We start from the raw sequence: 23649 nt of genomic DNA on the forward strand, positions 1-23649 counted from the left end.
TATATGCAGTGGCGGATTCAGGGGGGGGGGGCACCCGGGCACGTGCCCCCCCTGTCATTCATTTTGTAGATGAGGACCAGAGCTTTCCAACGAGCCCAGCCCCATGTCTCTAGCCCCCCGGGAACCGGAGATATCGCCTGGCAAAGCTGTAACATTTTTTCCCCATACTATAATATGGGATCCGTCAATTCCGACCCCCACCCGGTTCCGACGGCTGTCAGTTCCCCCCCTGGCATCGTAGGAGCTTGTGGTTGATGTCATTCAATTCCAAATCGCTGGACCTTCAATATGATACCAGGATGGTCTATATCGGTCAATCGGTTTTAGAGATATAGCCAGGGGCGGATTGGCCCACCGGGAAACCGGGATGTTTCCCGGTGGGCCGGCATATTTTTGCATGGAAGCGGCCGCCCACCCTCCTCAACAGGGCCGGCCGCGGCATCTCCGTGCACTGTTCCCTGATTAAAGATAACCGCGTCCGGCCTCGCATTGTCCCACATTTAAAATGGCCGCGGGAGGACTGGTGCGCATGCGTGTGCGCACACAGCCGTTCCCGCGGTCCGGGGAAAGGCTGGCTGGCTGCTTTGCCCGGCCCCACGTGTGTTCAGACGCCACAAGAACGCCAGAGGGCTCCTGAAAGGCTGCAAACTTCCAGAGCGGGGCCTGACGTGACGTCGGCGTGGAGGTATGCGCAAGGGGTAGGGGGAGCGTCGCAAGTGATGTGTTTGCCCCATTGATGCACAGCTGGAGTCACACTTACATATTGTGGCATGCCCAGAAATTGTGGATTTGGATTTAAAAGTGTCCATGTGTCACCCATCCCCTAAGCTCAGTATGGCAGCATGCAGAAACATTTTATCTGTAACAGTGACTGACACTGAATTCTATTGTAGGAAATAAGGAAGGGAGGTAGATATGAGAACAATTATTATTATTAACTCTAAGTTCAAACTGAAGGTATAAATTACAGTATATTTGAATGAAATATACAGCTTGCAAGTAGATAGTGTATATATGTATGTATGTATGTATGTATATATATATATATATATATATATATATATATTTAGTCTGATTTTTTCATTGTAAGGCATCATTCTGTCATACCCCATTCACACCAGAAATGCAGGGACAAACCCGGGAATTCAGTTCCCGGGACAAGCAGGGACATTCCCGGGTTTGGACCCATTCACACCAGAAATGTCCCTGCATTTTCTGGTGTGAGAAGGGGGCGGGAAGGAGGCCGGCAGGAGGTGGGGAGGAGGCGGGCAGTCGGCGGGATGGCGGCGGAGGTGGGGAGAATGCTCACCCCGGTTGCTGGTCCTCCGCACAGGCCAGGGATCCACACAGGCGGCGGCGCAAATGACGGGACAGGCGGCGGATGAAGATGACGCAGCTCTCCGGCGTCCTCGCTGCCGCCGGAGAGCTGCGTCATCATCATCCACCGGCTGTTCCGTCATTTGCGCCAGGACACGGAGGACACGGCAACCCGGGTAAGTATACCCTTTACCTTTCACACCAGCCAGGTCCCCGGGTTGAACCCGGGAACAACCCTGCTACCTAGCCGGGTTGGATTGCCGGCAAATTAGCCCGGTAATTTGTCCCGGGTACCTTTCACACCAGAGGTAGTACCGGGTTGTTCCCGGACTCAACCCGGGAATTTAAGCTGGTGTGAATGGGGTATTAGTAAACAGTAAATAATCTAATTTCAGTTAATGTGAATGTGAAGATGAAGCAACATACAGTACTGTACTGTATGTTGGTTATGTGGAAAGGTATTCTGTGGGTTTGCACTTATCTGCAGCCTACAGTAGTTCTGTGTTTTCAAAGGCATTGTGCTTTAACTTTTCCATGTATACAGATGACTTTTTCATCTGTATATTACAAAGCTAAATAGCAACAATAATTAAATAATTATTGTTGTTTCTGTTGTTCAGGGGCAGATTGGCCCTGCCAGGAAACCGGGCTGTTTCCCAGTGGGCCTGCATATTTTAGCGTGGAAGCGGCCGCCCACCCTCCTTAACAGGGCCGCGGCCATCTTTAATCACACAGTGCACAGAGATGCCGCAGCCGGCCTCACATTGTCCCACATTTAAAATGGCTGCGGGAGGGCTGGTGCGCATGCGCGTGCGCACACAGCTGGTCCAGGTAAAGGCTGGCTGCTCTGCCCGGCCCCACGTGGCTGTTGTGTTTGATTACATCGTTTGAAAAATCCTACGAGTGCCGCTGCCTGTCTCATTTCTTCTCTATCCACTGAACCAGAGGGCACCGGGGTGGTTGCTACGTTGAAGGGAGTGCCGGGCCGCCACACACCTGTACCTATATAATTGGGTGAACAAAAAGAGGCACTCTGGAGGTATTTATATTGAAACGATTTTTAGTGAAGAAATACCAACGTTTCGGGGTCTGCTAACCGCTTTGTCAAGGTGTATAAAATAAGACAAATCAAACATACCTTATATAACAGTGCTGAGGTGCGTGCGGGAGCTCCTGGTACTGGGGCGGGCGGCGTCTGATGTCACTACCGGTGTGATGCGTCATGTGGGGGAAACTCTTACAGCGTCTTAGGTTGCTGGGCAGCGCTCCCAGCGTCTTGGGTTGCCAGGCAATGCTCCCAGTGGTTGCCCGGCAACCCAAGATGCCGGGAGCGTCTTGGGTTCACGGTGTGTGGCATATGTATAATGGGCATCACGGTGTGTGTGGCATATGTATAATGGGCATCACGGTGTGAGGCATATGTATAATGAGCATCACGGTGTTTGGCATATGTATATTGGGCATCACGGTGTGTGGTATATGTATAATGGCATCGCGGTGTGTGGCATATGTATAATGGGCATCACGGTGTGTGGCATATATATAATGGGCATCACAGTGTGCGGCATGTGTATAATGGGCATCACGGTGTGTGGCATATGTATAATGGGCATCACTGTCTCCCCTCCCTGCATCCTCCACCACTTTGTGACTACCCTCCCTGCATCCTCTGCCACTCTGCATTCCCACTCTGCGTCCTGTGCCACCCTGTGTAAATCCTCACTCCCTTCATTCTCAGCCACTCTGCATCTCTCCTCCCAGCATTCTACGCCACCCTCCATCCCCCCTCCCTCCCTGCATCCTCTTTCACCCTGCCACTCTACGGTGTTGGGAGACCCCCTTTCACCCCCCCCCCCCTGTCTATATCTCCCCAGCCCCACAGGCTGCAGAATAAACGCTGTACGCATGCGACTATTCTGCAGCCTGAGGGGCTGGGGACATAGCCAGCAGCTCAGAGAGCCACTAGCCATGCCCTCACAGCGGCAAAAATTGGGTGTGGCCTTGTTGAAATAGGCCACACCCCCATATTGATAGGCCACCCCCCCAAAAAAAAAAAAATCGACGCGCCTCCTGCGCACAGCAACACTACCGACTCCGTTAGGGCTGCTTCAAAATATTTCCCGGGCTGGTTTTAATTCCCAATCCGCCCCTGGATATAGCGTGTAAATCGATTTTTTTATTTTTGAAATGTAATTTCATGGCTGTTCATGTTCTTTGAGGGCAGATTACTCTGGAACCAAACGTTCCAGTTTCACTGGACCAAAATCATTCAAAGCCCACTCAAAAGTTCTTCAATATGATACTTGTCTCATGTAAATGGGTCAGTTAGTTTCGAAGATATAGCCGGTTAAATTAGATAACTGGTTAAAGGGGGGGAGGGGTGGTTTTCTCTCCCCCTCACACCAGAAAATGCAGGGACTAGGCTGGTGTAAAAGGGGCCAACCTGGGAATGCATTTTCTGGTGTGAAATGGGTATTATTTCAAATAGCTGGGACCTGCAGTGCTCGGAATACAGCCAGGCTCTGCCACTGTCAGTGGCTATCACTTCTGCCTGGCGGCGGCTGTCCCCCATTTACCACGAGCATGTATTCCCCATTGGCAATGAGCATGTAATCCCACATGGCAACGAGCATGGAACCTTTTGGCAATGAGCATGGAACCCTTGGCAATGAGCATGTTGATAAGCAGCACTTACTGTATGTAGCATAATTTTTAATAGGCATTATGGTGTTTGGCATAATACATAATGGACATCATGCCGTGTAACTTAACGTGCAATGGACATTATGGTGTAAATGTTTAATGCGCGCCTTTGGTGGACAATGTCCCTGTTTATGAAGCGTATTGTGAATTTTGTCTTAATCTGTGTGGCATTATGTGGATTCTGGCTCAATCCGTGTGGCATTATGTGAATTTTGTCTCAATCCGTGTGGCATTATGTGAATTTTGGCTTAATCCATGTGGCATTATGTGAATTTTGGCTCAATCCATATGGCATTTTATGAATTTGGCTCAATCCGTGTGGCATTATGTGAATTTTGACACAATCCATGTGGCATTATGTGAATTTTTGCTCAATCCATTTGGCATTTTGTGACTTTTGGCTCAATCCGTGTGTTATTATGTAAATTTTGGCTCAATCCGTGTGGCATTATGTGAATTTTGACACAATCCATGTGGCATTGTTTGAATTTTGGCTCATTCCATTTGGCATCATGTGTAAGGGCAGTGGCGAATTTCCCATTAGGCACGTGAGGCACGTGCCTAGGGGAGGCACATGTGGGGGGGCGGCACTTGGTTGCTTGTCTTAGCACTGTCAGCCTAAAATGCACCAGTAACTGCTAAATAATTCCATTGTACTGCAACAAATGCCATCGTCAATAAAGTGTAAACGGATCGGACATGCACGTACTGCCACTGTTATCTATCCTACTTAGTAAATATACATAAAGGATGATAATAATTCATATGTATGCAGAATTCAAAAAAAAAAAAAAATCAGTGGCTTTTTTATTATTATAATTAAATGGCAAACTTAATTGAGGGCTTACAACTAATCAATGAAAATAATTAAATTAGGGAAGGGGGGGGGGGCGTTACTGTTGTGCCTGGGGGCACCCTCCTCCGTAAATTCGCCCCTGTGTAAGGGGCAAGTATAATGGGGTCTAGTATTTTGTAGCATAATGTGTAGACGTTGTATATGGTGTTGTACACTACACTCAAGGACATGCCCCCTGTTGAGTGGCCACACCCCCTTTTCCAGAGCCTTCGGCGCGCACAACTACATCCTTCACTTTTGTTGCCATGGTGGGCCTATTTTTAATCCCATTGCCACCCTCTCTCTGCCGCTCTCTTAGCATGTACACTGGCACCACTAACACTGGCCCTCCCCCACCTAAACCCTCTTTTATCATGGTGCCCCCCCTGTCATTTTATCCTGGATCCGCCCCTGTATATATGTATATGTATTCATAACAGAACGTAGCTCTAGTGACCACCTAACCATCACAAATAATATTTCCTATAATTGAGGATAATGGATCATCAAGCACACTTATTGTAATATAAGATATTTATTAAATGCTTTAAAAATACATTACTAATGCTCAATGTTAAAAAAAAAAAAATATATATATATATTTATACTCCAGTACTCCCTCAATGTACTGAGGGGGATATGGACACTCTCCTTGTTGCACCAATAGACAAAGCATTCAATGGTTTTGTGTAAAATCACAAATAGTAATATTTATTCCAATAAAGAAATTTTCATCCTGCCCCGACGTTTCGGTCCACAATCGGACCTTTATCAAGGAGCTTATTAGGATGGATCACCAGCGTATAATAGCGTTTTCACCTCAGCCCTGAGGGAAATGGAGACAGCAGAGGCGGACAAGGGAGGAATCCTGCCAGTGAAGTATTGTGGTTAGTGTCTGTGTCCAGAGACGCACAGCCGCTCACCGCATCCGCCACCTCCCCCAGCCTCCCACTGCCTGCCGCCGATACTCTACCCACCGCCTAAACCCACTACGGTCCCCGACAAACCCTCCCCTGCCCCCGGCAACCCCTCCTGTGCTCCCCACTATCACTAGTAAGACGAACTTGTGACATTTTAAATCTGCCACTGTCTGTGAACTAATCACTGCTCACAGATCGGCAGTTGCTCCTGATTGGCTGACGATCTGTGAGCTGTGATTTACTTTAGGAGAGCGGCAAATTCAAAATGCTGCAGCGCCGCTTGACTCAGAGGCTAGATCAGACAGTAGTACTAGGGCGGAAGTAGCAGTGGTCTCCTGCAGTTCAGGAGTGTTGTATCTGGGACCACAATACTGCCGTGCCCCCTGTCTTTGGGCCTGAGACACCAGTCCCATGTGTCCACCTGATGGTGGCCCTGCAGCAGCATGCACACCTGCCCCCCCCCCCCCACTCCTGCTATTGTCACATTATAAAATGGACCTCCATGCTCCTACATGTACTGCCCAGCAGTAAGGTGACGGTGCGCAGATCTCTCATACTCCAGCACCTGTGACACAGAGAGGAGCCGCGGTGCCTGAGGAGCAGCGTGGGACAGAATAAGAAAGAGCATTGGTAAGTTTGTAATTATTGCATAATGTGTAATGGGCTTTGCGGTGTGTTGCGAAATGTGTATTGGGATTTGCGGTGTGTCGCGTAATGTGTATTGGGCTTTGCGGTGTATCCCGTAATGTGTAATGGGCTTTGCGGTGTGTTGCGTAATGTGTAATGGGCTTTGCGGTGTGTGTGGCGTAATGTGTAATGGGCATTGCGGTGTGTCGCGTAATGTGTAATGGCATTGCAGTGTGTTGCATAATATGTGAGGGGCATTATCCTTTGAGGCGATGCCACACACCTTTTATATAATGTGTGCATTCTTTATTTTTAAAATATCTATTGGAGGAGCACATTTTTACTGTTCCCACTAATGGTGGCCACAAACGGTGTGCACTAGTAGAGACCTGAGTTAGGGGGGCACCATTATAAATTTTGCTATGGGGCCCACAAAGTTCTAGTTCAGCCCTGCATACACACTTGCCAATGCCCCCTGTCACCGATGTTGGCAGTGTTGGGGAGGCATCGGCAAGTGCTTAAATACTTGCTGGCGCCTAGGTGAGTGACGACAGGGAGAGTGACCTTCCTCGTTAAGACATCCTGGATGAGGGAGGGGGTCATTAACGATGCACGGGAATGCACATAGTTAACGACAGGGAGTGTAGATACTAGACGATATTGTCCACAATATTCCTCAGAAAGCCCTGAGCGATATTGTGAACAATATCACCTAGTGTGTATGGGGCTTAAGATATATAGATATACATATACACACACACACACACACACCTATTAGCAAGGGCGTAACTCAGGACCGGATTTGTCACTAGGCCTGTGAGGCACGGGCCTAGGGGCGGTACCTTTTACGGGTGGCAGCTGTCCCCTGCACCATTTGAATTTTTTTTTGTGAATGTTGTGCCTATGGGCGGCCTGGCACCTAAATCCACCCCTGGCACAACTACAATAGGTGCAGGGGGTGCAGCTGCTATGGGGCCCAGAGCTGAGAGGGGCCCACTTTGACTGTCATGTTCTATATACATTTTTCTGACTTAGTTGATGAATAGGGGCCCTTACAAATGTTTGCTATGGGGCCCACATGTATCAAGTTACACCACTGCCTATTAGTCACACATACGTGACCCCAAATGTTGGTGACAAACCCCACCTCCCACTAATAATTGAGAAACTAGTCAGTGACTAGTGGCAGTATGTTACATGTACTGTAAGCCCTGGGACCATAGGTGCAATAAGTGGTGAGGCTCCAGAACAGAGTGCAGCCATGCCACTCTATCTGGTAGAGCCAGGAATAGAATACAGTGTGTAAAATAAAATGCAATTGACAATCGGTTCACGGAAAAATCAGGCACCTGCATCACTGAATAGGGTTAAACCCGAATCTCTCCGCCCTAGTGTTCCTTATGCCCTCTCCTTGCTGTCGGATTTGCTTTTCTTTTACATCAAGAAATCGTCTGGAAAGAAATTGAGAAATGTAATTTGCTCAACTGCGTATTGAAAGCAAGACATCACTGAGGCTGCTAGCGGCCCGGTTCACTGCTGCCTATTGTCCTACAGAGGGCAGAGGTATATCATTAATTACCACTTGCTCCGTGCTACAGACATGATGCTTAACGACTTAGGAGCCGGTCTCTTCAAAGGGAAAGGAGGAGAAGGCATGGCAATATGAGGATGTACAGCCAAGGGGCGAGATGTCACGTGACTGGCAGCGCTCTAGTATATGGGGAATGGGAAACTTGTATTCATGCTGGTTGGGTGACTGGGTGACTCCGGATTGTGTAGGAAAGGAGATTAGCAATTTTATCATTAAAGTTAATATTGCAGAGCTTCCACCTACGGTTGCTTTATTTATTCCTAAACATAGATTAGAAGCTCTGACTATATTCTTTCCATGTATCACTTATCACTCTGTTGTATTGCACAGCATTACATTTGGAATGATTTGCAAAGTCGCATAGTCGGTGGCGTTAACATAGTTGCACCGATGATGATGACAAATCCCGTCTTCTCTCTCTCTCTCTCTCTCTCTCTCTCTCTCTCTCTCTCTCTCTCTCTCTCTCTCTCTCTCTCTCTCTCTCTCTCTCTCTCTCTCTCTCTCTCTCTCTCTCTCTCTCTCTCTCGTCTGAATTTCATTATTTTTTTAGCGTTCAAAAATGCTACTACTGTCTAATTTTCCTGATTACTTTCAGAGTATCAGATGATTTGTCGGATTGCAGGCACCCAAGCATACTGTACCTATCAGATCAGACGATATTTACTCTAGATGAGTTCAATATTAGCCAAAAGAGTGGATTCAGGTTATTTTTTTGTCTTCTATTAACAGACTTAAGTTGAATGATTAAAAATGTAAATTAACAAGCCTGCCGACACAACTCATCTTAATAAATATGCACATTTTATTTAAAAAAATAACGTCTATAACCTTCTTAAAACGGCCGATTACACTAGCCTAATAAATTTTTGGCCATGCGTAATATGCAGCGTATTTTTTGGATTCTAAAATACGCAGAACAAGGTTCCCGTTGTATACTCATTGGTACAGTCAATGCAAACTAAATATAGTGTGCATGCCTGCATCATAATATATATGGTAATATTTATAGCGCACACTATTCTCATAGACGTTAACCTCCCGCCTGCTGAATAAGTTGAATGATCAAGAATCCATTTATGCGATTTCATAATAAAAAACACATTTCCTTGCCATGGGCACTCGTAGTTCAATTACTGAAAGCAACATGACCTTCAAAACAAATTAAATATTGCTATTTAAAAATATGTATTTACAGTCTATTTAAGCGGTTCAATGGAACTGCGACAATTGTATGTTAACTGCGATTACATCTGGAATTTCTAAAATGGGCTATTGATGGAAAGCACATATACAGCCATGGCATTTTTAATCTGCGTAATATAAATTTTAACAACTGTATACCTGGACATACATTTCCTGCAGCTAAATATATCGCAAGCTATATTTATCTAGTAGTGATACAAATGTTGTTATACTGTAAAGGACAAATGAAAAAAATACGCAGGCCTCTGTCTAGTGTAGTTTCCTTGTATTATTGATTATACTAATTATTTATTAGGGATTGCGGGTTTAAAAAATAGCCCTATTACAAATAAAAATTGTTGGCGCAATTCCAGAATATTTTTTTTAAATAATTTTAAACCGGATTCTTTTTTTCTATTTTTTAAAGGCAATAAAAAAAAAGAATTAAAGAAAGGCAAAAAAAGTATATATTCCTTTTTTGTAGAGCGAAACACTCTCCGATACACAAATGAAATACAAATTATCTAAACATATGATTTTCTATTTTTTATTAAAAATTCACAAATTATCAACATGTTATCCTTTCATACAGTGAATGGTCTAATATGCACTGGAGGTCACACAAGCTTAGGCTTATAATAACAATAAAAGACGTATGAGAATTTTAATATATAAAGAAAACGCAGCTGGGAACTGCATATTTGATCATAAAATTTAAATATTTTGGACTTTCTTTAAGGACACAAAAATAAAACCTGCCTGGTTCTATATAAGCCATTAACAAGTCAATGGATATTAACAGGACTAAAAAGTATATGAAATAGTTTGAAACCGTGTAACACATTTTAAACACTTTCTATGGTGATTGGCGCTTACGCACCTTACAGTATTTTGTGCTATTAAGTTATTTTATTTGGCACCTCACTTTATGTTCACTTTCTTTTCCCTTCTGTAAATTACACCCTATAACAACAAGCACATTGTACCAAAATGCCTTTCAATCAGTCCCGTTACATCCACAGAAAACAAAACTTCAAGAAAATGAATCATTTGGTTGATTGCTCAAAAATTTTGCTTTTTTGTTTGTTTGTTTTTTTTTTGTTTTTTTTTTACAGAGGTTTCTAAAACTGGATTATTACTAAAACGTTAGGCTCCTGAATTTAACGTCATACGTAAACAGTTGACTGTTTTAGTTCAATAGTCTTTTAGTTTTCGTTATCAATGAAGGTAGAATCTATTTCAAGTCAGTCTTGTAGCAGGTCTAGTATCAGACCTTCAGCGTGAGGATACTACATTTGTGTCAGTAGCTTTGTAAAGGTAGAAGAGTTGATGCTGAGGGCTTTACATTGTTGTATTTTATATTTTGGCAAATAGACGTTCTGTTCCACCTGTAACTCAGGTGTGTATATATATATATATATATATTGAAGCTTATACTAGTTCTTTCAACCTCTAAGGTGCAGGAAATAGACACACTGATCCAGGCTACAACAATCCCTAATAAGGGTACTCTAGGGGCATTGCAGCCGTGTTTATGGAATTAAAGATTGTGATTGCTACCAGCTATTGGTACCATGTAAGTGATCTCCTGGCATCGCAGCACTTCACATAACAGCTTCTCCAGTTTTAGATCTGTCACTACACAAGGTATGTTTGGGATTTCTTTGCTCCAGTACATTCCAAGGCATTATCCTGCAACGTATTTCAATCCAAAGAAAAATGTTGTTTCAGACTGGGGATATAATATAGAGTTCCCAGTTCTGCACACCATGGCATTGTCAGGAGAGATAGCAACCTGTGCCAGTCTGATGGGTGCTCTTTGATTATGAATAAACTACCAGACAGCCGCTTCGTTCATTTCTGGTGGATGTGACAAGTGATTCCCATACGTTGCACCCCCATTGACTGATAGCGTAGAAAAAGGTGCGCTCTGACCGAAAACCTCTGCGGACATTGAGTGCATAGAGCCGGGCAGGTTGGGCTCTGGGCTGGGAGAGTCTCCTGGAGGGTGGGACATAATGTCTGTGAAGCGCTGGGCGTCACTAGATGGGTGATGCCCGGGTAATGGGTGGTCCATTGTACCAAGTGGAGTCCCTGCAGGTCCTGATGATGGTACAAATGGCAAATCTACTGGGGTTTGAGCTTGTGATGAGGGGGGTCCTTGAGGAAAGAAATCGTAGTTGCTTCCTGGGCCATAGTATTCGCTCTGGTAATCTACAAAGGAAAATATTTCATATAAATTATGCAGCACTTGCAAGAGCTATGAAAATTATAAATCCATTTTTTTGTATTATTTAGATTTTAGCCAATGCTTAATATCTTGTATTCACATCGCTCAATTTATCTAATTTTATATATTTTTCTGATAACTTGCTACATATATTATAACTAATTTAAAACAATTCTATTCCATGAAGCACATGTATTATAACTTAAAGATTGTATTTTTTCTAAATTAAAATCTCCATGAACACCCCCTGAACTTGCAAATAGGACCTTCTTTATAAATGAGAGCGAGAATGCGCCGAGTTACCAGACTTCAGTGGAACCGCCCGATGCTGATACTCCATAGCTAATACTCCATGGCGAGAATGTCAACAGAATAACAGATCCACCACAGAAAATTCGGACTCGCATATATTTTGATTTCATATACATTGCAAAAACGCATTTACCAAAAACTAAAGTCTGCGTAAAATACGACTAGCGAGATATTACAGAGATCATAGTGTATTGTTATTATCAATATATGTATAGCAGGGTCACGTTTTCCCAATGATCCTACTATCATTCACACGAATTAAATGATTTTATGTTTATATAAAAGGGGCCCATTTATCTTTTCAGATGCGTCCCAACTGCTAAGGTTTGTATTCGGAAAGCATATACTGGCCAGTGGAAATGTAATGAGATGTAGATGTGTATTGTACATTTCAGGAGACACACTGATAAATATTTTCCCGTCTCCTAACTGCGCCTATTTAAAAAGGAATCTCTGTTACTTATCTACCAAACACGCCATTAAATATTAACAGCATGTTACATGCCTGAAAACACAAGGATTTACAAAAGTTTTCTTAAGTCTGTTCTGATCAAATATACTGATAAAGGGAAAGACAATGTTTAAGCGTACACTAATGCTAACAACTGTAGAATAAAGGACACGGAAGTGCTCATATTGAGCATACAGTAGTAGCGTAAGGTTGCGCTGTGTAGATAGAGAAATATAATAGGTAGCACGTTACTCTGTCGATTCCTTTTAAATTACTATATTTTTGCGATCATTGATAAAATGCAATAGAACTATTTAATGGAACATTCATTTTGTGGGTGTGTCACTGGCGTCCTCATTATTTATGCAGTGTTAATTACCCACATGTAAATAAAAAAAGAATGAATAGAAATGTAGACACTATAGAAACTATCGATTAATTTGACTTTACAAACATCATAGCAGTGGTTGTGCGGGGCATCCTGTGTGAAATTCCCAGTAAGCTGGCACCAGAACCCTGCATCCAGCCCGTATTTGTGGTGGTTGCAGTGCTTGGATGCACCCCCCTGTATACCAGAAGTGTCATGTTAGCAATAGAGCGCACCTCCATAAAATGAGAACGGCCCATTGGGTATGAGCTCCCCCGGCTCCAGTCGGTCCACCAGCGGCCTCATTCTCCGCGGGCTCCGGAAGAAGGCGTGCCGGCGGGCGCCCAGGGCGCTCAGCTGCTTCATGCGCCGCTCTTTGGAACGTCGGTTTTGAAACCAAACCTGCAGAAGGGAATAGTAATATGTAGCATGCACATTAGAGGGTGACACATGATGGGCACATCATCACAGTACATTACTATAGAAGGCACGTCTGAGCTGCATAATGCGCACAATGCGCCATCTGTTACACAGAAGTGCCTGTTTATTTGCTTTATGTCTCTTTTGTATTATTTTATATGGCGTTGTGTTAGCTTACTCCTTTCATGGTTTAAAAGTGGCATATTTGCCTCCCAAAATATCTATCTAGTTATCTAATCTAATCTATCTATCTATCTATCTATCTATCTATCTATCTATCTATCTATCTATCTATCTATCTATTTAATTTCCACAATTTCCATACAATAGCCTGCATTATGTATGCAGATTGGATATAATTATAAATAAAGCATGCTGATTTCCATACTTTTTGTTACTATTTGTTATTACCATATTCATACTGACATTTGAACCAATGTTTTACAAAAAAAAAAGAAAAAAAAGCTGAATTTGAGTGCTTAGGTGCTCTGTTACTTATCTGCATGTCAGAAATAAGCATCTCTGCTTTACAGCTAGTAAGGGCCCAAAGTACATATATTGCATTTAGTTGCAGAATCTGCATGAAATTATAGCCAGCAAACACTCATTTTCTTCCCATAAATTGAAGTAGATAATCACCAATATCTCGGTGGACATTAAGAACCAAAATACTAATACTAATAAATGAGCGCTAGACCCAGACATTCACTGCTTGGACTGTACGACACAATAAAGTCGGTCATAAGAGGCCATACAAACTAATCTGATCCAGACTCGACGATTTATTTACTTCAGATACGCGTTCTATAGAAGTTAGGATGATCTTGTGGGCAACCAATCAGAATCAACTAATTTATTTAGCACTTTCTAGAAGATAATATTTAGAATCTGAATAGTTGCCCATAGCAACATCCCATCTTTAATGAAACTCCCATCTTAGTAAATAAACCCTTCAGTGACCATACAGTTTGCGACTATGGAGTCAGAAGTCTGGTGAAGTAAACTGCTCTAAAAAAGAATGAAGCAGTTACAAATCTTCCGAGCACAATCTGATTGATGGATATTTCCTGATCTAATACTAACCTGGATTTCTATGCCTCGCAGGGCTGATAGTTAATGGTAGGAATAAACAAGTAGTTTACACATTTCTGAAACAAACGACCCCCCCCCCCCCTAACAATAACATCAAGAGGATGGCGGTATAGGCCTAATCAATGAATGTACAACATTTATTCTGCCTGCAAAAGTATTCTAGAACTATTACAGCACTATTACTATAAATAAAAAGAAAATAATCTTAAATGTAGCTACAGTACTCAGCTATTTTGCTAGCTATTTATAAGTGTATCAGCCAGCCAGGGGGTGACAGCTGCGTAACCTGGCCCATGGGTTTCTGTAGTTACTTATTACTTCCGTCATTACTACCATGTACATTCTGTATTCGTACAGCACTGCCATTGTCACATATGGAATGTATTATTACATGATAAGGAAACGATGCGACTCACAACCGTCATAAATGCATACCTCCCAATATAACCTTTTCCAGGAGGTACAGAATGCTCTGTTCCTGGACTTCCATTTGAACGTATGATTGCCATCACCTTTCCTATACATTAACCTGATATATAGTACAAGGTTGGCACTCTCTTTATTTTGCCTACCTACTCACAGTGTACGCACCTACATATTATTAGTCCGTAGCGCAGGTCTCCTAATCACTCCTCTTTACTTATAAATTAACCTGTTCAAAATATGTGATGACAATTATACATTCAGAGGGAAGTCCAGAAATGTTGTTCCTACTGGAATGAGTCAGATATGTTGGGAGATATGATAAAATACATTTACAGTAGCGGCGAATGACATTAAAATGTTCCTAAAGCTATTGGAAATCAGGTTTTACTGGTATCAATTTACGAATTCTACTTCAAATCCGAAATTCATACACATAATTAAAAGTGATATACCATCTATGCTTCAAATATCAATGTGTAAACGGTAGTCATACACAAAACGTAACCAGGTTACCAGATCCTTCCGCAAGCCATTACTTTGTCAACTAACAGAAAATACTTCAGAGTCCTAATTAATAATTTACACGGTGTGATCTATAAATCCCTATACATACTGAATTAACATCTATTTTTGGCTTTGTGGCTAAAGCAGAAATCGCTAAATACTTGGGAGATACTTTGCATTTTTTAACATTAATAGTTGATGGAAACCTTTCACCAGGAAAGTTGGCTATGCAGCCCTGGTTAGGAGGTGTTCACATCGCGCATGCGTACATAGAATGTGCATCCCTCCCACATAATAGAACATATGCTGCTGCTGCTGCTGCTGCTATATTGCATCACTCTGCCCCCGGTACAGCATAAAAAAAGACCTTCTACATAATCATCTCACCGAGAAAAAAAAAATAAGATACTGTCTTTAGTACCCATATTTTCATCACACTGGACAATTGATAATTGACTGTAGGTAATGCAGGCACATGAGCCTGTACAACAGTTATGTGTTGTACATGTTTCAGCGGCTGCAGGTGCAATCTCTTGTCGTGCGATAATTCCATTAGAATTCCATCAGATTTTGCATCTGTTTCATGGCTGTACTGGTTTTGCTCATTTCAGTTCCATCTACTAAACAGCATTGATTATAAGTAATCGCACGATTTACTAAAATTATTCCAGTAGTAGTTGAAGAAACTATATTACAACAAATAGTAAAGAAAAAAGTTGCAAACCGATAATCATGTCTTGCATAATCAAATCTGTCGTTACATGTCTTATATTAACTGTATTTATTCATTTGTTATATACCTACTTGTTCATAAAAACGTAAATCCCCCCTATGGACTATTTAAAAAAAAATAGAATATAGCACATATGAAAAGCCAGTTAATGCTTCTATGACGTTAAAAGTCGGATAATATATTTTTTCCATTTATTGTCAATGCATGTTTTGGTATAGCCTACTGCTAAAGAGTGAACTGCAGATCTGTAGGCGGAGGAGTATGATCTGTTTCGGCGTGATTACATTTGCCCCCCTTGTATATATTTGTCCCATTGCCGTTACTAATAGGCTCTTATTGGCTGCACTTTAGGCTTATGGGTAAGTACTGTGCACTAAAATCTTCCAATTATACACGATTGTCACTTGTTAAACATGCAGAGATTGGGATTCACCCCGAGGATCACCTCCTGAACTTGGTCCGGGATGATTTCAGTGAAGTCATTTTACTTTGGATCCTACCCAACTGCTCAAAGGAATATGGTTATGGTTCATAATACAACTCTGTAATCTATATTTACACTCAATGGTTTGGCTACTGAGTTTTTTTTTTCAGTTGGTATTGAATTAAACATTTAAAGGCATTTAGATTTCCCCTTGCTTGGCTTTCCCGCTTTAGGTCAAGAATGATTGAGTTAATTCTTATTACCCTGACAAGATTACTCCTAATTATCCTCTCACTAAGGTTCTTCCAATCTAACCTCGCCTTAATGATCTTTTAACCCTCCATTACCCCCAGCTCTGAGGGTTTATAAACCTTTTAATAATCCCAACTCATTGTCATTCTTATTTTTCCATTAACCCCTCACATTTATGGTTATTAATTTCTAGTCCATTTGCAAGTTGATACCCCTGTTCAATCTTTTAAGGCCAATAAATGATGAGATAGGAGGTGAATACAGAAATAGTGTTTGTACAGTATTCCATTTCAGAGTAAAAGATCTATTTCAGCATCCTGGACACTTTAGAATTGAAACCGTAATTCTGCAGTGTAGAATAAATGAATGAATTAATAATAATAACAACAATAATATTAATAATACACATTAAATTAGATATGTTGTACAAAATAAATAGCATTTAAAACATATCTTCAGATTTGTTTTTATTTTTTGCATATTCCTTCAAGGACACAATAAAGAAATGATCTACAAGCCAAAACAAAAAAATTCATTTGGTGAGAAATCTCCATTTTTTTAAAGCGGCAATCATTTACACGGCAAAATCAAACTGGTTTGGCAATGTAAATTATTGCCGCTTTAAAGAGACTAAAGATTTCTTACCAAATCTCTCACTTTCTGAATCTCTCATTCTATTAAATTTCCCCCACTATATCTCTATATTATTACACCTGCAAGTCTATATGCAATATTTTTGGGCCCATCAAAAAGTTTTGAACGGATCAGTGATTTTAATGAGTGGTCCTTCCCCACAGTTTCTTTTTCCAAAAACAATGATAAAAATACCTGGTCTGCATTAGGAGGTAAGGTGTAATTTATCCTTGCAACTATTTGTATCCATGAAAAGGAGAGCGATAGCTACCCATTATGATGCATAGGGCGGATATTTATCCTGACGTTTACAATGTAAGTGATAGAGCAGACCTCTAATTAAAAGAAAGAACATTACCTGTATGACCCGCATATTGAGGCCAGTCTCCTGGGCCAGCTGCTCTCTAATGTGTCGTGTTGGTTTAGGTGTAGCTGCAAAGGCTGCTTTCAGGGTCTCAAGCTGTTTGGCTTTGATAGTGGTGCGGGGTCCTCTCCTCTTTGCCCCTAGGTTCTGGTCATCGTTTTCGTTAATCCCAGTTTCTTTATCTGAGATGTTAGCGCTTTCAGAGTCCTTTGCGTCATCTTGAGATGGGTCTTGGGAGTCAGGAGATAAACTGGGGTCACTGCCTGTTACTATTCCAGGGAGGAAAAAATAAATCATATCACACAAAGGATGATAGCATCAGAACAGGACCGCTACCTTGTATATAGAAAGCCATTCCTAGCGGTATTGTACTAAGAATCACTATATCAGTTGCAAAATTCACGTTTTACATTTTACCTTGTTTGAGCAACGCTAACCTTACCACAAAACATCCAGTTTTTGTGTCTATATTTGTGTGTGTGTGTATGTATATATATATATATATATATATATATATATATATATATATATATATATATATATATATATAGATCTATCTATCTATCTATCTATCTATCTATCTATCTATCTATCTATCTATCTATCTATCTATCGGGCGAGAGGGGTCAGACAAAGTGAGAGTGGAGAGAGAGGGGGGTTCTAGGTATATAAAAGATATTGAGAATTTGGGGAACACTGCAAGGAGAGAACAGAGAGTGGGAGGCAGAGGACTAGTGCCACTGTACAGTATGTGCCGTCACAACTTTTACCTGATAGAAGACTATTTTCTTTGGCAGGGTTGTTATTGTTGTTTAAGTAATCTTCTTTGCAGACGAACTTGTTCTCATCGATGACATAGAGTTCCTCACCAGTGGAGAGCTGTTTGTTACACATCATACATGTGAAGCAGTTCAAGTGGAACACTTTGCTCCTTGCCCTCCTGACCAGGTCACTGGGGGAGATTCCCTGGGCGCAGCCAGCACACTTGGTACCAAAGCGCCTAACGGAGACACAGAATAAAATCTCATTACCATTTACACAGACACACCGTCTGTAAAACATATACAATTAAAATACTTTCCCCATCACTACAAAACCGCATCCAAATAACACTGCAATGTTGTATATTATGTAATACATGCGTGCCTGCATTCCGCTGTCAGTTGTGCTGAAATGTCACAGTGTCTGTATTCTAGGTTATATATTCGATTATTCATGAATAGTTAATTATTTGATAACTACAGGGTTATAATAGCTACAAATGTGGTACATCCGTGTTATTGCCTTATTCCCTCAATACAAAAGTACAATAAACAAAATATTTTAATGAGCACACTGCTGCTTGGGAGCGTGTTGTCCAAACATTACATATACAAGTATTTAATTAAGATTGAGTCACATTGTAGGACATTACAAATATCTATCTATCTATCTATCTATCTATATATAAATAATAGTCGGATCTAATGGAATGGACGAAGATAAGCAAAATAATAATAATAAAACAAAACAAACTAACAAACAAAAACCCCAGTGAGGTCTGGTCGCGGATAACTGTGTGCAAATAACTATTCTGGATGTGTGATGGGATTGTCCAGTGGTTTCCTCCTCAAACACCCTTGCTATTCAAATCCAGTTATCACTTATTTACTAAAATCCACAACCAATAACCACTTGGGGCCTTTGCTTCACCATTGCAGGACAGGATACCCAATCAATGAGTCACTTCTAAGTACATTTAAAAGTGTTATTTCCTTCTCTGGAACTCCCCTGAATACACACACACACACACACACACACACACACACACACACACACACACACACACACACACACACACACACACACACACACACACACACACACACACACACACACACACACACACGTATCGTATACACATTTAAAACTACTTACAATATAAATACGTTTATATATGTGTTATGTCAATCATTACACTTATTCTTGCAAATAATTGAATACAGGAATTTGCAGGAAATACAGTGAAAATCAGTTAAATACTTCGTTTTCAAAGAATTATAAAGTAAAATGACCAAAATATACACTAAACCTATAATATCCGATGTACAAGTTCATTGTATTAAATGTGCGTGTGTGTGTTTATATAAGAAGCCAGACAGCTTCCAAATATTGTTATGTTTCGTTTATTCATATTTATATATTGTTTATATACATACCAGTATTTATGTTGCCTGTCTTGAAGTGCAAAAATGACATTTTCTCTGGGCCTGTTTAAGGCCATTTACATGTAAAGATCATAAAAGGTCAGCTCTTTATCTCAGAAAAGATGTCACTTTCATCCATCAAATTATCATTTTAACTTGCCGCTTGACCTCCAAAAACACTGCGTGAGAAATGCATTTTGGCTATATAATTATCAAACCATTTGGGTTGTTCTTAACTGTGCTCCTAAATACGTGGTGGGCATCTGCTAGCAGACTGATAACAGCTCCCCCCTTTATACTGATCGGGGGCATTAGATCCATTTTCAGACGATCTCCAAGGAGTCTTTATCTGTACTTTGTCACCACTAAAATATTCATCAGATGGTAAATACATTCACAGTTGACAAGGGAGGTTTGTAGACTACCCGGGGATACATAGTTCTTATGTGTTTCATGTCGACTCTGATATGAACATGTGTCAGACGTTAAATCAAGGGATATTTGTATTCACTTAATCGTGTGTGTGTGTGTGTGTATATATATATATATATATATATATATATATATATATATATATATATATATATATATATATATATATATAGTTCATTATTACGAAAGGTTTATGATTTGCAGTCACGCCTCTACAAATAGACTTATAATACATACAATAGGTTGGCCTCGGTGGAAGGCGTTAAATGATCGCTCTATTGTATACAGCATTATATTGTATTGTATATGCATTAAAATGTCTAACAAATGATCCCTGTGAACAGAGCAGCATGTCAGTGTGTACATCACTGATCAAACAAACCTGTGTAAACTGAGAGCGAGAAAACCGGCAACACGAGTAGTGCCATATTTAATCCATACAGTTTACAGTATTAATAAGTATACCATTAGGTACCTGTGCAAAGGTATAACATTGACCTTTTTCTGTAAAGGAAGATGTGGGCATTACTAGTCTCCATTTCAGCACTCACCTGAAAAAGTCGTTCTTACAGTAAAGCTTGCTTTCTCTAGAAAAACATTTTTCTGTTAAGTTGCATTTACATTCACAGCACTGTACACACTTGACATGCCAAGCCCTGTCCAGCACGTTCAGCAAGAAGCGGTCCAGGATGGGCCTTTCGCACCCAGCACAGTGCACCATTGTCTCTGGCTGGCCAGGTGACAGCAGCCCCACGCTAGCAATGGCTCTGTAACAAATAAAGGACTTTCGGGCCGTGTTCCCCTCAGTCTCGGAGCAGCCCAATGGCCAGTGCAGCTTCTGCAATAGTGGAGATCCAATCTTAGAGGCAAGGCAGCAATAGTAACAGGAGGAAACAAATCTGACAGCGATCAATTGGCTTTGTGAATTCTGAGGTAGCTCAGTCAGTGATGAAAGTGCTTTGATTTCCAAAATAAATACCGTGGTTTGGCTCTGTGTTCTTATTCACCAGCATAGCCTGAAATAACAATGCAAAGCCTGGCAGATCTCCCTGTAAGAGGCTGGGATTGGCTTTAGGTTCGGTTCCAGGGGATGAAGTACCTCTGTCGTCTTTCTCAGGAAGTTAGCTAGCCCAATAATGGTTTCCAAGTCCTGTTGTTTATAACGAGGTGTCCAAATAGCGGTTGCAGGTGATTCAGATCAATTTCTGATTCAAGTCTTCCCTTTGACTCTATTGCCAGAGCAGAGTGACTGCAGCCAGAGGTGGTATATTGTGTAGTGTTATCCTACTGCTCTGTGATTGCTCCACTCACTGTCTCTTTCCATATGAACTGTCTTCTCTGGACTGCATGTTCCCAGCTGCTGTAGAGCTAGCCTTATGCACAACTCTGTGACGAAACACACAGCAGCAGCCAATCAGCTTCTCGCAGTCCCCTTGTAAACCATTAACCACGACACCAAGCTCTAATAGTACTGTAAAACCATTTGTAGAAATAGGGAAAGCAAACCATTGTCAAAACCTTTAGGTAATGTCATATTTTCATTTTTTATTTGGTAAGGTATTCACTCTATTGGAGAGGTGGATCAAGCACAGAACGCTAATAATATTTGAAGAATAAGTGTACAAGTTTCTTCTAGCGCAGACAGTGATGAAGCTGGTAGGTAATGTGTGTGTGTGTGTGTGTGTGTATGTGTGTGTATGTATGTGTGTGTATATGTGTGTATATGTGTATGTATGTATATGTGTAATATGTATGCATGTATGTATGTATGTATGGATGGAGATACGTGTATGTAACTGTAAATTTACATTAATTATAATATTTTCACGATCACATGTTTATTGCTTGGATTTATGCTGTGCGTTTTCTAATGTGGTTTCAATTTTCTTCTATCATTTCTGTATTATTGTATGTTCTAGCTGCATGCCATACATGTCCTGGATGTAGTTCACACTATCTATCTATCTATCTACACACACACACACACACACACACACACACACACACACACACACACACACACACACACACACACACACACACACACACACTTTGTATACTCGCACTGCAACATTAGTTTGTAGCTATGGTCCCTTATAAATGAGTATTGATAGTACACTAAGCACTCCTGTATACCCAAGGCATACAGTATCTGTGAGGCACTGCTCTTATCACGTGACATAAGGGAAAATGTGCATGCATATAGTGTGTGCAAACTATATTATTGGATTTAAAATACTTGTAATTTCTTAAAAGTAAAATCCGACTTGAATGCGATTATTTTTGAAGTTATTTTTGTAATTGTTATTTTTTTCTTGCAATTTTGTAAGGAATTGCGTTATCTCTGTGATTCACTGGTATTTGCTGTCGAAATAAAAATTCGCATCTAATAAATGTAATAAATAGTCGTAATTTATAACGTTTTTTTTCCTCTGGCGAATATTGTTGCTGATAATTGGTGCATTGTGAAATCATCTACATTTTTTTGCTGTAAAAAGATAAAGGAAGCGCTTCACTTGGATGTATAATGAACACTGTTGGCTGAGTTCACAAATAAACATTTGCAAACAAAGCTGGCTGTTTTCTGTCTGACTGGCAAGTATCAGCTAGGTGTTGATTGTTAATTAAACAACATCAGTGAGAAAGGGATCTGCAACTTTAAAGCTATGATTTTTTTAATCGTATAGTCGTTTGCAAATTGTTTGTTCCTGAAACTGACAAATTGCTTGTACGAGTGTAATGCAGACAGAGTGGTATTTCTGATATAAGAAGTTGTCACTCTCTTGTTCACAATACATCAAGGTGTTTGGGCATTGTGAGAAGTAGTGTTATCTTCGGGAAAAGTTATAAGATATGTAAAGTGATATAAAAGGCGATTTTATAAATTCCATTGAAAACAGTACTGAGAAGATACAGCATCAGATAACTATTCTTTAAGGTTAGCACAATATAGCCCCTAAATAATAATATTAATGATGATAATGATGATAATAATAATAATAATAATAATGAAACATGTTGATAAAATGCACACATGTAAAATGCAAAATCCATAAAAAAAAATCAACGAGAAGGTATATTGCTGAAAGAGGAATTCCTTTGGTGATGTGAACCTGCCGTGTGTTTACATTGCATGTGTCTAAGCAATGGCATCTATAGCTTTACACATCGCATACATTTGTCATGATGTCATAGAAAAGTAGTAGTGTTATCAGCCCCAAATACTGACCTAACATGCATCAGCCAATAAAGTGCCCAAATCCGGCATATTCTGAGTCCGTGGTCTAAGTCCTATGTTTATTTACTAACTGTATTAAGATGGTAACCCTTTATAGACTTTCCATAGTGCAGTAAAATAATTTAAAATGTGCGTTTCCATACCTTCCAGTAACTGGGATATTCTTCAATGATATGGTAACATTCATTAGGGTTTGGAAACTCTGTCTATCCCCTTCTGATCAGACACATTTCCAGTTTAAGGCAGCGTCAGATTATGTAATCTCCCCTGTCCTCCTATGTTCTTTGTCTGTGCATAGACTGGATGCAATAAGTGTCTTTCCCCAGCAATGTCTTGTGTCATTCCCCTCAGCTGTTTGTTTGTATTCTCTGCTCGTTTATTGGTAAACGGTAAAAAATGAAATCAATACG

General features: G+C 40.9%; 1 protein-coding gene and 1 long non-coding RNA gene across 4 annotated transcripts in view; one reads left to right on the forward strand and one right to left on the reverse strand.

Annotated features, from left to right (window-relative positions):
• Positions 1 to 9705: 9705 nt before the first annotated feature.
• LHX1 (LIM homeobox 1) lies at positions 9706 to 23579 on the reverse strand. Of its 3 annotated transcripts, none has more exons than XM_083173212.1 (5): positions 20553 to 21386; positions 18154 to 18383; positions 17378 to 17613; positions 12772 to 12937; positions 9706 to 11389 (listed from the first exon to the last, which is right to left on the reverse strand). In XM_083173212.1, the coding sequence occupies exons 1-5, from the start codon at positions 20720 to 20722 to the stop codon at positions 11010 to 11012; spliced, it is 1182 nt and encodes a 393-aa protein (XP_083029338.1). In that variant the 5' UTR covers positions 20723 to 21386; the 3' UTR covers positions 9706 to 11009. The 3 variants fall into 3 exon arrangements, with proteins under 3 accessions (XP_083029338.1, XP_083029339.1, XP_083029337.1); XM_083173213.1 differs by lacking the exon at positions 20553 to 21386 and adding an exon at positions 23383 to 23579 and having other exon boundaries at positions 9710 to 11389; positions 17378 to 17652; XM_083173211.1 differs by having other exon boundaries at positions 9710 to 11389; positions 17378 to 17652; positions 20553 to 21369.
• Positions 21459 to 23649, forward strand: part of LOC146060224 (uncharacterized) — a 63632-nt gene continuing 61441 nt past the window's right edge. The window contains exon 1 of the long non-coding RNA XR_014470399.1: positions 21459 to 21657. This is a non-coding gene — a long non-coding RNA (uncharacterized LOC146060224). The remainder of the gene's footprint in view (positions 21658 to 23649) is intronic.

Source organism: Crinia signifera, chromosome 2, assembly GCF_055691185.1.
Source record: "Crinia signifera chromosome 2, ASM5569118v1, whole genome shotgun sequence".
Lineage (NCBI taxonomy): Eukaryota > Metazoa > Chordata > Amphibia > Anura > Myobatrachidae > Crinia > Crinia signifera.